General features: G+C 39.8%; 1 protein-coding gene across 1 annotated transcript in view; it reads right to left on the reverse strand.

The window, feature by feature from the left end:
• Positions 1-13,181, reverse strand: part of NDST3 (N-deacetylase/N-sulfotransferase (heparan glucosaminyl) 3) — a 55,393-nt gene extending 42,212 nt beyond the window's left edge. Inside the window, exon 1 of the mRNA XM_010134268.1 lies at positions 12,201-13,181. Coding sequence (XP_010132570.1) covers positions 12,201-13,181 — 981 coding nt within the window. The remainder of the gene's footprint in view (positions 1-12,200) is intronic.
• Between the last annotated feature and the right edge of the window lie 548 nt (positions 13,182-13,729).

Genomic DNA, 13,729 nt, shown 5'->3' on the forward strand with positions numbered 1-13,729 from the left:
AGCAGGAATTTAACTGTCTTTGAGAACTGCCCGTATCTGTCACACTGGATCACAACTGGCCAGCAGGTTCAAATGTCATTAGAATGATCATAAATACCACAGAGTGGTTTGGGTGGATGGAACCTTCAAAGATCATCTAGTCCAATCCCCCTGTCATGGGCAGGGACACCTTCTACCAGACCAGTTGCTCAAAGCCCCGTCCAAGCTGACTTTGAACACTTCTAGGGATGAAGCATGTATAACTTTTCTGGGCAGCCTGTTCCTGTGCCCCACCACCCTCACAGTAAAGAATTTCTTCCTTATGTCCATTCTGAATCTACCCACCTTTAGTTTAATTGCTGGATTGACAAACGGGGACATTAAAAATACCCGATTTCTTTGGGAAATGAAAGTAAAAATGGGATGTCAGTGTTGTATACATCAAACTCCAACAGTCTGTGAATATGGCCTTCCGAAAGAACTCCAGTCTTACTTTTTGTTCTTCGGTGTCAGCATTCTCTGGGCCTGAGCCTCACAAGATAAACACAGACTCACCTGTCACCATAAGCCCTGAAGCCTGCACTTCCTGCTCAGCACAATTTCAGATAAACGAGGTTTCAAACTTTTGTCTGCATCATTATATAGATGATCCCAGCTCAATAGTTAGTGATATTTATCTATTTTTCCAAAGCACACAAAATTCAAAGCACTTAGGCAATTTTTACAATATTTTTCCAGCATTCAGCGTGCCATCACTGAGTTACAGTGGCTACAGTTGCAATATAAATCTGTTAGGTGATCACAGGAAAACTCAAGGCTACGGGCTAAGGTACAAGCAGCTGATATTTAAGTAGCTTGAAAGAAATATTGGACACTACGAGCCATGTCTCAGATGTTGGCACCAGTCAAAAGAGAAACACTTTGGAGTTTGTTTGCTTCTTAGTTTATAATTTTTTTCCCCTGGTAAGATTAAAGCTTCTAGACAAGCACAATATTTGTGTTAATGCTTAGTTTTACATAGCAGAGAAGAAACGAAGCACAAATAAATTGAGACTCAAACCCTCTAATTTATGTGACGACCACAGTGGAGCTGGTTGCTGTCCCTGTTTAGCGAAGCACAACAGAGTTACCACGTCACCGTCATGACACAATCCATTCACAAATGTTTCTTACGAGCCCAAGAGGTTCCTTGCTTCTCCAATACTGTAGCTCACCTAAAACATCTATCTACCTTTGTCCCTGTGTTTGGGGTGAGCTAAAGCTCTTTTTGTCTCTATGCTGCACCTTTACTGACAGAAAAAAAATCTTTGACCAAAAATATTTTCATCTTCTCTTTCTGCCTGGAAGCTCTATCTCAGAAACAGCCAGGAATTCACCCTTCAGCTTGCTCACCAGCTAAGGGGCAAAAATGTTTATTTTTTTCTCCTCTTTATGAGTAGGTCTAAAGTTGCTGAATTAAATTCCCCTGCTACATCAGCCTTGGTATCAAAGAAATAACAGAAAAAGAGAAAGCAAGACAAACTTGCATGAAATAACAGATACAACTCTTTTCTCAAGCCAGATTTTTTATGATTATATGAAGTCAGCACAGAAAAGACATGATAAGAACTTACTTCAGGGTAATAAAAATTTGGATGTTTATCGACTCCCGCATAGTACCTATCTAAGGGATATAATTCAGCAGGCAAAAAACCCAGAAACTTCGGTGAAACACTGGACATTAATAAGAGAAACACAGGAGGATGATTTTGTTAGAAGTGTTAATATACACCCGTCCTGTTTTTGCACGAGTGCTTGCATTTCTAGAAGATAAGATCACAGGAACGAGACCTACGTAGGTAAGTATCCTGGCTGGTCACGTTCTACACTTGCAGACTCAAACTGACAATCCAAACGGAGCTCTGCATTTGATTACGCTGTAAGAGACTGAGAATACACCTCACTGCAAATTCCCTTCAATAATACATTCCTTCCAATAGTGTATTTCATATCCTTTTGCCAAATCTAATTTTTAAAGACTTTTATAATCTTTTTACTTCCTTTCGGATATTAGCCTCTGTTCTGCCCCTTTTATTGGCTATTCAGCCTACACTTAAGTATCTCTGTGCCATACCTCAAATATTTGTGTGCATCCTCACCACTTACACCATGCAGACACCTGCAGCCTATTGCATCCTGCTTTGGTTATAATTACTTACAGAATTCTTTAGCCTTTATTTTTTCATTTTTTGCTCAGACATTTCCTGACTATTCTGGTGTCTCTAAGCACTCTAAATATTTCTGATTAAGTAGTGCATAGCAGAGCACAATATTCTAGAAACGTCCTCAGTCAGTAAGATGAAGTACTTTCCTGATGTAAAATGCTATTTTTCATAGCTTAAATTTCAAACCAGCTTACATTACAAACTCAGATATATTTTAGCGTTCATCTTGTTTTTAGGATATTTTCAGGTTTACCATTTTCAACATTTTTATTACCTTTAACAAAGGGAGCAAGAAAAGGACAAGGGTTAAGAGAAATGTTTTGCTCCATAAAAAACACCACTTTTTACGTAAATGCAAAATTATTTTTCAACCTCCTTTCCAGTGCCATCATAGTCCAAGACAACCCTGAGTTAGTGCAAGTTCACTTTCAAATAGGAGCAGAGACACTTGGGTTATTCCCACGAGTGCCAACGCTAAAAGGACAAGTGAACGGGAGCTCGAGGTACAGTTGTGTGGTTAATTAGCTCTGCAAAAATGCAACTGGGGTTCTCAGACGTAACCTGTTTCCTCTACCACCTCTGTAGGGCCTTTGTCGCACGAATTTACTGACTCGGGTTGGAATAAATCTGTGAAGCCTTAATCTGCACAGTCAACAACTTTTTATTTGTCTTCTCCACTGTTCGTATTTTCAACTGCACTGTAGTATAATTTTTGCAGTAAAAAATGGTCTTTCATTTATGATTTATTCCAGATACTAAACTACATTTTAAGGAGCAATACTAACTCCTCTTGAGGACCGTAAAGTATCAGGAGGAATCTTCTAAAGAGTAAACATTTTTAAAAATTGGTCATAAGATTTTTATGCTCTGCCATACGTAATTTTTAAATGGGGAGTAATGCTGTGCCTTGAAGAACTCTTGAAGTTTGCACAGAGAAAGAAACCGGAATTGGAAACAAGACAGGGCATTGTTATTCCACGAGGGATTTGATATCCAGTGGCAACTAACTGCTTTTCTTTTACTTTGTTTTGTAAGCATAATCGCCAAGAATTAGTCATGTAGTTGCAGTTGACTTCTTCCAGACTCAACAGATAGGAAGAAAGGATGCTTTCATGCAGCTGTACTGCAAAGAGACTAATGAAATAGTCCCACTTTGACCTTCATTTTTCTCTTCGTGCCTTCGAGATGTGACTGAAGATGGGGAAGGAGGCAGGCTCAATTCTGGTGTCATGTTTTACAGTTAATTGCTTTGATTTCTAGATCTGTCTGCAGTGTGGTTTTATTTGTTGGTTGTGAAAATTATATTCAATTCCATTAGCAGCAAGAACCGGATGGCTAACTCGTTGTCTGAAAAAGCCCAGAATAAATCTTACAGCAGCCACTAGTACGGTGATGAATCTGGACAGCTCAGTAAGCTGTAGGTGCATTATTATTATTTGTATTCTCAACGTGCTTTTTGAACAAAAAGCACAGAACGGAAAAAGCCTCTGACCAAGAGAACTGGCAATCTAAGGAAAGAGAGGGATGACAGGATAGCTGAGGGATGGATACACTGCCAGGAGGCTGGAAAGCACTTTCAGCACAGAACTGTCCTCAGTTATGCCTCCAGGCATGCTGCAGACAGAGCTAGAACCGTGCCCCACGTCTGGCACATTAACTTCGTAACATCTGCACCCAGCAGGTGCCTTCACTCACTTTCCTCTTTTGCTCTCTGGACACACTTACTCAGAGAACAACAATGGGCAGCTTTTAAAATACCAATCTTGAATACCGAAGTAGCTTTTTCAGTGGAGACAAATTATCCAGTACATTTGAACATCTCACAGAGCACATCAGGTTTCAGAATGTCCTGACACACTATTCGCTTACTTCATAAAACTAGGAATGGCAGGTTTTGCTTTCACGGCCAGATGGATCAAGCCAAGAGAGCCAAGCTTAGGTCATGCTGATGATACTCAAAGCGTGCAGAATCACATGAGTTTTCGTCTCATCCATGAACGTATCCACGTACATTCTTAAAGGGCGAAGACAGAGCTTGCTAGCTACATGGCTGTGGACCAAAAAATGATCACCGAAGGCCGGCGCACTGGGTGGACGGATGCATTCGTGTGGATTTCTTTGGAAGGGAAGCCTTATCCTCAAGTGTAGAGATCTCTGCATAATAAACCCAGTCAAGGGAAAAGGGAGCAGCACTGTTACATAGCATTCAGTTGGCCCACTTGGTCTCTGGTGAAGTTTGACATAAAATACCTCTAACATCCCAAAACTCCACTGGGAACAGAAATCAGAGTACAACAGGCAGACACCATTGTTCAGAGAGTTCCATTAAGCCTAAGGATAGCAAAGCATTCACCACTACAGAGAAATGTAGGGAATTTTAAAATGGAAAAAAAAAAAAAAAAAAAAAAAAAAAAAAAAAAAAAAAGACAACTGTAGTTTTCTGGAAAGATGTAGATGACTGCACCTATAGCACACATCTACTCATCTGAGAAATCAACAGTGTATTCACAGAAGCCACGATTTCCTTTCTTTGGTTCTATGATGAAGACAGACCACGGACCAGCAAATGCGTAACCAACAGTCAAATTTGGTGCTGGGGTGGAAGACTGTGAACGAAGCCACTCTCATTGCCCTTGAAGATCTCATGGGATTTACCACGACAAGAAGTTTCTGCAGCCTCTTGGATAATAAAAACCAAAAAAAGCTGTAACTGAGATGGATTTCTTTTCTCTTAGTTCCCTGCTACTGAATTTGTAGCAGGAGGAAATGGCACAGTCATTGAAAAAAAAACATCACTGTTTCAAGATTTAGCTTTGCATTAAAGTATCACAGTTTTTAAACTAAAAAAACCAACCCAAACCAGATTCAGTTACTCCAGTATTGCAAAAGTAAGCAGAAAAAGAAAAAAAAATTGCTATAAACAACTTTATGATTAGTTATCTGCCTTGTCCCGAGATCTCTTTTGTCTTAATGCTCCACAGGACGCTGCACTCAGCAGCGAAGTTTCTTAGCAGTGAAATATGGGAGCATGGAGCAGAACCACCCTCCTGACCCAACCCTCCCACGCGAGACACTTCTGAAGGGCAGACTATGCACACTTGTGAATGCACAGAACTTCCACAGGATTTCTTTGGAATAGAAAATACCTCACATCTTTTAGGCCCAGGAGCAAAGCCAGGTAAGAAAAGATAAACAAAATATTATCTTCCTTAATGCTAAAACTTACATTGCTTGCTAAAGGCCTTTGCTCCAGCACATCAGTACTGAGTTGTAAAACTCCATATCTAAGACCTCCTGACTTTTGTAGGTTCAGTGGAGCTAAGGACTACCACATCCTACTGCTTTATTTTTCCAAAACATGATTTTTCAGAAAACCAACTCCAAAATGACATTGACAAAACAAACAAGACAAGCCATGAAATTCAGCAAACACAGAACTAAGGAATGAAGACTGAAATATGGTTTCCTCACAACAGACACAGCACTGGAACAGACATAGCACAGGAACTATAAGCTTCCTCACACTTGAAACTGCTCACAGGAATCTGCTGTGTGCTAGAATGAACACCCACTGGTCCATGTGTTCACTTCCTTTCACTTTTTCAATGTAGAACAAGGTGTCTTAGATACACAGCATCCTTTTTACAGCTGCTGAGCCTGACAAGTACTGTACAGATCAGTGAAGTGAATAGGTGAGTCAAGCAGTAAGGATGGTAAATGCAGTTAGCATTCTGGCACAAGTGTGGCTTCTTGTGGAGCGAGGAGTACGCCAGCACTGCTATTTGATATATGTGCTCCCTTCACAGATGTCCTATGCAGGGCCATGCAAGACTTTTGTCTTCGCACGCCATGGGTAAGCTGTGAAATTCACCCTGGAGGCAAGCTTACTCCATGGGATTGGGTTGTATCTGGCTCTACAGAGGTGCAGAACAGGAGCAGGAAGCATGTGTGGAATTGCCAGCATTGTCCTGGCACTCCCAGAAGCGTCGTACCAAGGCACAGTCAGCTCTCCTGCATCCCCATCACCCCTCTGCAGCCACTCTCCTCTGGTCGAGGACTTTTATCCCGTTTTCTGTTTCAAGCATCACTACGCTGTGAAGAACAAAAACTGGGCCGTATCGAGCGGCACTTGTATCAGTCCTACTAGATTATAATCTATGTGGGTATGTAAAGCAAATTGCTTTTAGAAGTTAAATATTAGGATGACTGACTGGTAAAGCATTCTATATGCTGGTAGCAGCCCATAAATTAAAATAAATAAAACAATTTTTGTAACTTGTTTTAAAGTTGAATTTTAGTTCTGAGCTCTAATTCTAATTCTCTACTGCCTCACAGTGCGTAATATTCCACAATACACTCAAGAAGTCAAATCGCTCTTCCTAGGGCATCAGACAGCCACAGAACCACCACAGTTAATAATGTTCCTTTTCTTTGATGCTTTTTAAGGATAGAATGTATTTTTTATTCATTATTTCAGTCAAGTCAATATAAAATACTTCAGAAGCTTCAGGTCAAATTAAGTACGAATATATGTACACATATAGTAAGCGCATTGAACAACCGCATAAAGGTACTAGGGCTAATGGATTGGGAAAATGTAAAATGATTTAGCAGAACAAAAGTTCTCTCTTTATGTCATTTAAAGAGGTGATTAAAAAGATTTTTTGAATCTCCCCAAAGGAAAGATGTACAACTCAGTGCAAACCAATAGATCTGAGTATCTCTGGTGGTTTTGCAACTGACACGTTTGATGACAAATCTATCATTTCCTTACTGATAACCTTCTACATGATAAAGAAGCAATTAACTTACGGAATTAGAGTTCCTCTTGTGACAGTTCAGGCTTTCTGCATCTTTCAGCCATTCTACCTTAACAGAAAATACCTCTAAACCTCTCTTCTGAGGCAAATATTTAGGTCATCCCTATGCAAGAGTAATTGAAGAGACATGTCACGATTTTTTAAATTTATATCCAAGGGGTATGATTTACCATGGGAAGCTCCGATTTCTTTCCACATATGCTACACAGGGTCAAAAGACAATTAATGGGTTTTAAACAACTGTAGTAATTTAAGCTGTGTTGACTACTATGGATGAATTTGCAATATAGTGAATAAACAATTAGCTCTCGGGGAGAAACCAGTTATTAAACAAAGTTGTATTATATTAAAGAAAAGATTAGGCCACCAATGCACTAAGGACAGCACTGGCTTTGGAACATGGAAGACGATGATCTGACCAAACACAAATGTTTGTATTTGATCTTAGTCACTCTAGAAGCATTTTAGAAACAACAAACAAATACTTTCAAGGTGCAATTCACTTAACCAGTGCCTGCAGAGAGAGGAGCTCTTTTTCCCTGTTTTCTACTGCAGAAAGCTAGAGGACTAGCTCTGATATAGATGTCCACAACAAACATTACAAACCTCAAAATCTGGGCCAGATGACAGACTGTGCAAGTGATGGAGAGTACAACTCTACGAATGTACTCATGCAGGCTAAATCCTCTCCATTACCAGAACACTGTTTGGCACAGATGATACACAGAGACAGCTCTTGTCCCACTCTTCAATGACTCTAATGCCAACAGACTGCAGATTCAAGCTTGTACTGACCATCTCAATGCACGTACACTAACTGCATTGCCTAAGTGCTCACAAAGTAGAACGAGAAAAAAAGATATATCACCCCCCTCCCAATAATGGATAGGGTTAATATGAAGCTTTTTCCTCGGCAATTATAAAAGAGTAATTACAAGTGCAAAGATTCTGCTTACACGAAGGAAGTGAAGAGATCCCCATCCTGACTTCAATTCAAAATGTCTCTTTTGAAAAGCACACGAAGGACAAGACAGTTGTGAGGAGATCACACAGCTAATTATTTGGAAAAAATAATTTCACAGTGTTCTAATTTTTCATTTTGAAAATGTGCTCAAGTCTCAAGGAAATAAAGGAAGCACATGTATCGGGGAGCTGAAGGAAAAGGTAGACCAACTTAGTGCCTAGAGCAGCAGCACTGAACAAACTGTCAAAAGGAAAAACATATTTAATTTCTCCCCTATTATCATCCGCTTTTCCCTTGGAAAAATCTCAGTGCTTTATAGTTATAAAAAATTTGCAAAGAGTAACCGTAACAAAAAAAAGATATTAGTAAACCGTCAGCCAGACAATCATGGTCTATTAAGATAAACTTACTCTGTGGATATCCAGATAGATTTTCTCTGTATGCCCATTTAAATGAATTATTTGCACTACAGAGGCTCTTAATCTTCTAAAAGACACAAGGAAAATAAAATATAATGTTGTCACAGCATAATCGTCCCTCCTGCCTGACAGACATTAGGAGAGAAAAAAAATTTACTGAAAAATGAACATTGAGATGACATTACCAAGCTTATTTTCAAAGTGGGAGGCAATTAGACCACGAAAATGTTCTCTCCCATTATTTCTATTATACCAGAGGAAGGTAAAGTAAATAAATAAGAAGATGGATGGTTATTGTTGACGCAGTGACAGCTACTCAGTATGTTACATTGAAGAACTATCTTCTATCAGCCCAGGCTTTACACAGCAACAGGCAAATCTGTAACAATCAGGTAGTCTAAAAGCCTGAAGTACAGTTCTAAGTTGTTTGGGTCTTTTTTTTTTTTTTAACTGAAGACGTTGTGGTGAAATTAGAATAAACTTCATCTGTTATTTAATAAAACAAACGATCTATTAGTTTTACAGGATTTAGCTTGATAAACTACATCAAAAGATTGCGGAAGGGCTCTTCACACTTGTGCCCTGACACTAAAGCTACTCAAGCTTAAGTACCACCACTTGGCCTCATCATTAGAGGTGCAAATGACACTCAGTTTAGAGGGTTTGCTTCTGACATGACCTCTTCTGAGATCAATATAGAATACTGAATCACCACTTAACCTTATGATAGCAGTTTTCATCAGTGCTCAACTCCAAAGCCCAAACTTTAAAGAAGGCAGTTTAGCCTAACATCCAAATATTACATATTCTGGCCACTTTGCAAATCTCATTTAGGTATCTGAAGAAGAAATTCCCTTGAAACGCAGATTTTACATGCAATCAGGATCTCAGTCTTTGGAGACAGTCAAGAGGTGCTTGGACATGGCCCCAGTTGAGCAGGGAGGCTGGACCAAATGACCTCAGAGGTGCCTTCCAGCCTCAGGCACTCTGCAGCTCCGTGAATTGCCGTGTCACCAACTACCCTGTACTCCTGCAGTCCCACAGGATTTCCTTCACGGTGATGGCCCTCTGTTTTAACTCTCATAAAGAAAGAACAGTCATAGCTTTTAACTTTCTCACCTAACTTGTGCCTGAACTTTAGGGACTTAATGCATCAGTCCTCCTAAAGCGAATACAAGTTCTCTATGTACTCAACAGAGAGAAGCCTTTGTCTCAGAAGACCCAAGACCAATGCTGTCTTCTTGAGTTAGGTAGTGAATCACGAGTGATTATTCTTGCTACCAGTTCAGCATTAACCCTGCACTTTCTGAACTCTGTCCTGTCCAGAGGAATGGGTAGAACCAACCCTAGAGGTTCTCTGGATGTTGGGAGCTCTCTGAAGTGCTTTAGGTTGCTTTGATAGAGGACATGTAGAAACATTCGCCTTACTCTCAGCAAGCTCACAGTCCTACCAGATGTGAGTATATCCAGAGAAGTACGAAATAGAAGTCAGACAAAATTAAAACACAAAAAAACATTATGTAGAAATGAGTCAACCTTGAGTACTGAAATTACACAAAGTCTACATTTAGCAACCTGTTTTCACGCTTGCAGTGCACAATTCCCTGTCACAGTCACTACAGCAGAACTCACTAGAACAGTCCTGTTTAATAGGATGTCATTTATCCGCAAATATACTTTACGGTAACAGATTTTCAACTACCACAAATTGATTTTATTTCATTCCTTCCACATGTCATTGTGCCACCGAGGATAACTCCTTTGATATTAATAGTAATGAAGATGCATCGCATCTGACAGCCCTAACAACATGTTTAATAGAACGTTTTAACTTTAAGTAGATGAAGAATCAGAAGGGAACACTTTTTCAGATTCCACTGTTTCAGAATGCAGTTCTGTATAAATGAAATTATCCTACTTAAAAGTTATTTCCACTTTGATATTATTTCTGTTTAATCTGACAGTTTTATTTTGAGAAGATATTCTGACACACTGCAAATTATTCTTCCAAAACAATACAGTTTATCCTTTTCTATCTGCTTTAATTAAATTTGTCTTGACAGCCTCCCATTTCTGGTAAGTAATTCTGACAATTAATCATCCTAACTTACCCTAAATTGACAAGCCTAAGGTGTCACTCACAAAGAGAAACAATACAAAACAAAACTGCTTCAAACTGCTACTGCACAACACAGTGAGAGATTTAGTCAGGCTTCGTTTTACATCTTTTTTTCACCAGATACAGTGATGTGGGTCACAGCTTATCTCTGCCCTGCAACTTGAGTTTGCACTTAGGAGATTTTCAAAGCATGCTCACCCACCTAACTCAAGTGCTGCCATCATACTCCACACAGAAACTCTATTTATTGAGTTTCGCCTTTATTCCGGCTCCCTTCCCTGCAATTTGTTTGCGCAACGAAAACACCTTCTCATCTAGGAGGTATCTCTTATTTATAACTGCATGTGCAGAGAATGTTTTGGAAAAGAGTAAGCTGCAATTTGGAAGCAAATTAAAGTGCAGCTACAAGTCTGTAGCTTTTGTTTAAGCAAGCAATAAATGCAGGGTTACTCCAGCTCAACAAATGTATCAACGCTGAAGAAACCAAAAACCTAATTAAAAATTAAACAAAAATGACCATCAACTGCCCACAGTGCTGCCATTGCCTTTCCTTTTCCCAGTTCCTCTTCGCATTACAGAAGTTCTAACAAAACAATCTCCTTTACTTTTAGCACAAACAGGGCAACAAACAGCATCTTCCAGATTTTTAGCTTCTAGACAGTGCAGCTGCACAAGGTGGCCTCTGATACCTGCTTTGTAACAACACTCTTCACAGAAAGCAAGCAAGGAATACAGCAAGAAACAATGTTAAGATGTTACTCGGGCTGACCCATAACAACCACCTCACTTGAACAGCGCCACAGTGAAAAATGACCTTCAGGAATGTACAACTCAAAATATTGAAATGGAAATCGAGTCACTTAGTGACAGAACAAGCTTTTAAGATCAGTATTAAACACAAAGCATGTTTGCAAGCAAGAGCCATAAAACAGAGATAAGAAAGGTGAGATGCTGCAACCAACCCCCGACATCTGAAACCGATTTCAAAGAGCTAATAATCCAGTCTATTCTTCAACATTTATGTTGACGTTTACTTTTGCTGACCACATTTACCTTTTGCATGTAAGACTAGCAACACGCACCATACACATGCGCAGCTCTTGGGTCCAGCCCTGAAGCCCTGTGCTGTTCTGAAATGCCACTGAAATATGTGCTTAGATAGACACTGTCATCAGACTAGAGAGTTAAACACTCTGCTGTTATGTTAGAATTGTGGGCTGTGGTGTGTGTGAAAACACTACCCCTCTTACCCCCTTTTTCTTTATCAGTTACTTAGCAACTAGTTGTCTTTAATCTCCTTTTGGGAGACTACTTTCCACATATAGTAAGGGGAACGGAATTCAGAGGTGGCCACCAACCCGCTTAGCTCAGAAAGGACTTGCACATTACTTGAGAGAAAACAAGTGACAGCAGCCAGTGAGCTGTCTGATCTTACATTCTTTTCCAGTACAGCTACAAGTGACACTGCACAGACGCGCCGCTAGCCTGGAGGCTGAAGGAACCGCTACATCTGGAATCTGTGACTACTCAAAGTGAGACACACTGGCTTCTCCCTCAACGCCCAAACAGTTTGCATTGGTACTTACTGATCTGCATCCTCCACGAATTCCAACTATTAATAACTACTCAATTTAAGATTAAATAAAAAAAAAGACACTTCATGGTAATGACTATTAGTTTGTGCACATACTTTACCTGTACATCGTTGGTGTTCATTCTTGTTCCCTCCTTCCCAACGAAGATGTCATCTATGTCAACCAGAATGTACCTATCCAAGGAGAGTCTGAGCTTCTTTCCAGTCAGGAAAGAGATGGCATCTATGAAAATCAGCTTGTGCAGCCAAAAATTCAAGTTATTGCCGAAAAGGACTCGTTGAATCCCATCGTGGAGCCCCACGTCATGAATTACTGTGGCATAGAGAGTATTTATAGCAGCAGGTGGTGAAAGGTTTTCTGGCGTCTTTACTTTTGCAAATATCACTGGTTGATAAGCTGTATGATTAATCTGGAAAACCGCCCAGTCATTTCCAAGCAAAGGACCTTTCTCAAGCTTAGAAGATTTAGTCACATGGAGCAGTGGGGAATGAGGGTTAATGCAACAGTCCTTAATAGCCAGATTGCTGTGGACATGGAAAGAAAAGCCCTTCAACTGAAAGCTCTGCAAGCTGTTCTCATTGCCTTTGTGAAATCCAATAACACCTACACCATATTCTACACAGTACTTATCTAGAAGGCCTCTGTTCCAAGAGTCCATATTCACATACTTTAGAATATTTTCATATACTATGAGAGCATATTTGCCTTTATTTTTGTCTATGAGCACTGGGAGGTCACCTTTCCCAGGTGCAATCTCAATGTGAAACTGAAATCGGCTAGATTCTAAAATGGTTATTATATCTTGGCCTAACGTCGAGTACTGACTTTCCACAAACACCAGCACTACAAGATCTGTCCTCAGGGAATCAACAGGCTTCACGGTCTTCATCTCCAGCAGCTTGTATGGCAACAGTTGAGGATCACCACATTCCACTTCTGAAGAGATTTCAGAAAGTTCATTTTCCTGTTTATAGCCATTATACAAGTAGTACGCAGAAATAACTATGCTCACCATACAAAAAGTGGCCAGCAAAATAACTGTTCTTTGAAAATGTCTGTGAAGTTTCATGATAAAACTCATGTTGTTTACTTGCCTTAGATTGTTCTTGACAGCAGCTTTAAAAAAAATCCACAGATTCTCAACAATTTGTTCCAGTCCACTGAAATATTTATGTCACCATTGCAGCACACACATCTATCTTCCACAGGGCTTTACAGAAGGTATAGTCTAGAAGAAAAGAAAATCAGAGATTTAATTGAGGCGTAATGCTTGTGAAGAACCCTCACCCTTTAACAGTGGACAAGCAGAGGTTTGGCAACAAATAGCTCAAAACTTTGACAGTTTCTTTTTTGAAATTTTGCATTAGTAGCGTTATTTCTTCCTGCTCCCACGAGTTGCCACGTGCACCTAAATGTCTCTGAATCTCACAGGCTCCTTACCCAGAGGTTCAAGAAAAAGAGGGTACACACAGGAGGCACTGAAAAGCAAGATATGGCTGTGAAGAACTTTTTCCTGAAATTTTTTTACCCAAATATAAAAGTTAATTCCAAATTAAATTTAAGCAGACTATTGCTGACAACCCAAACATTGAAAAGTATTTATAACCTTCCTCCTACTATCTGCAAGAA

This window comes from Buceros rhinoceros, unplaced genomic scaffold (assembly GCF_000710305.1).
Source record: "Buceros rhinoceros silvestris isolate BGI_N320 unplaced genomic scaffold, ASM71030v1 scaffold23074, whole genome shotgun sequence".
NCBI lineage: Eukaryota > Metazoa > Chordata > Aves > Bucerotiformes > Bucerotidae > Buceros > Buceros rhinoceros.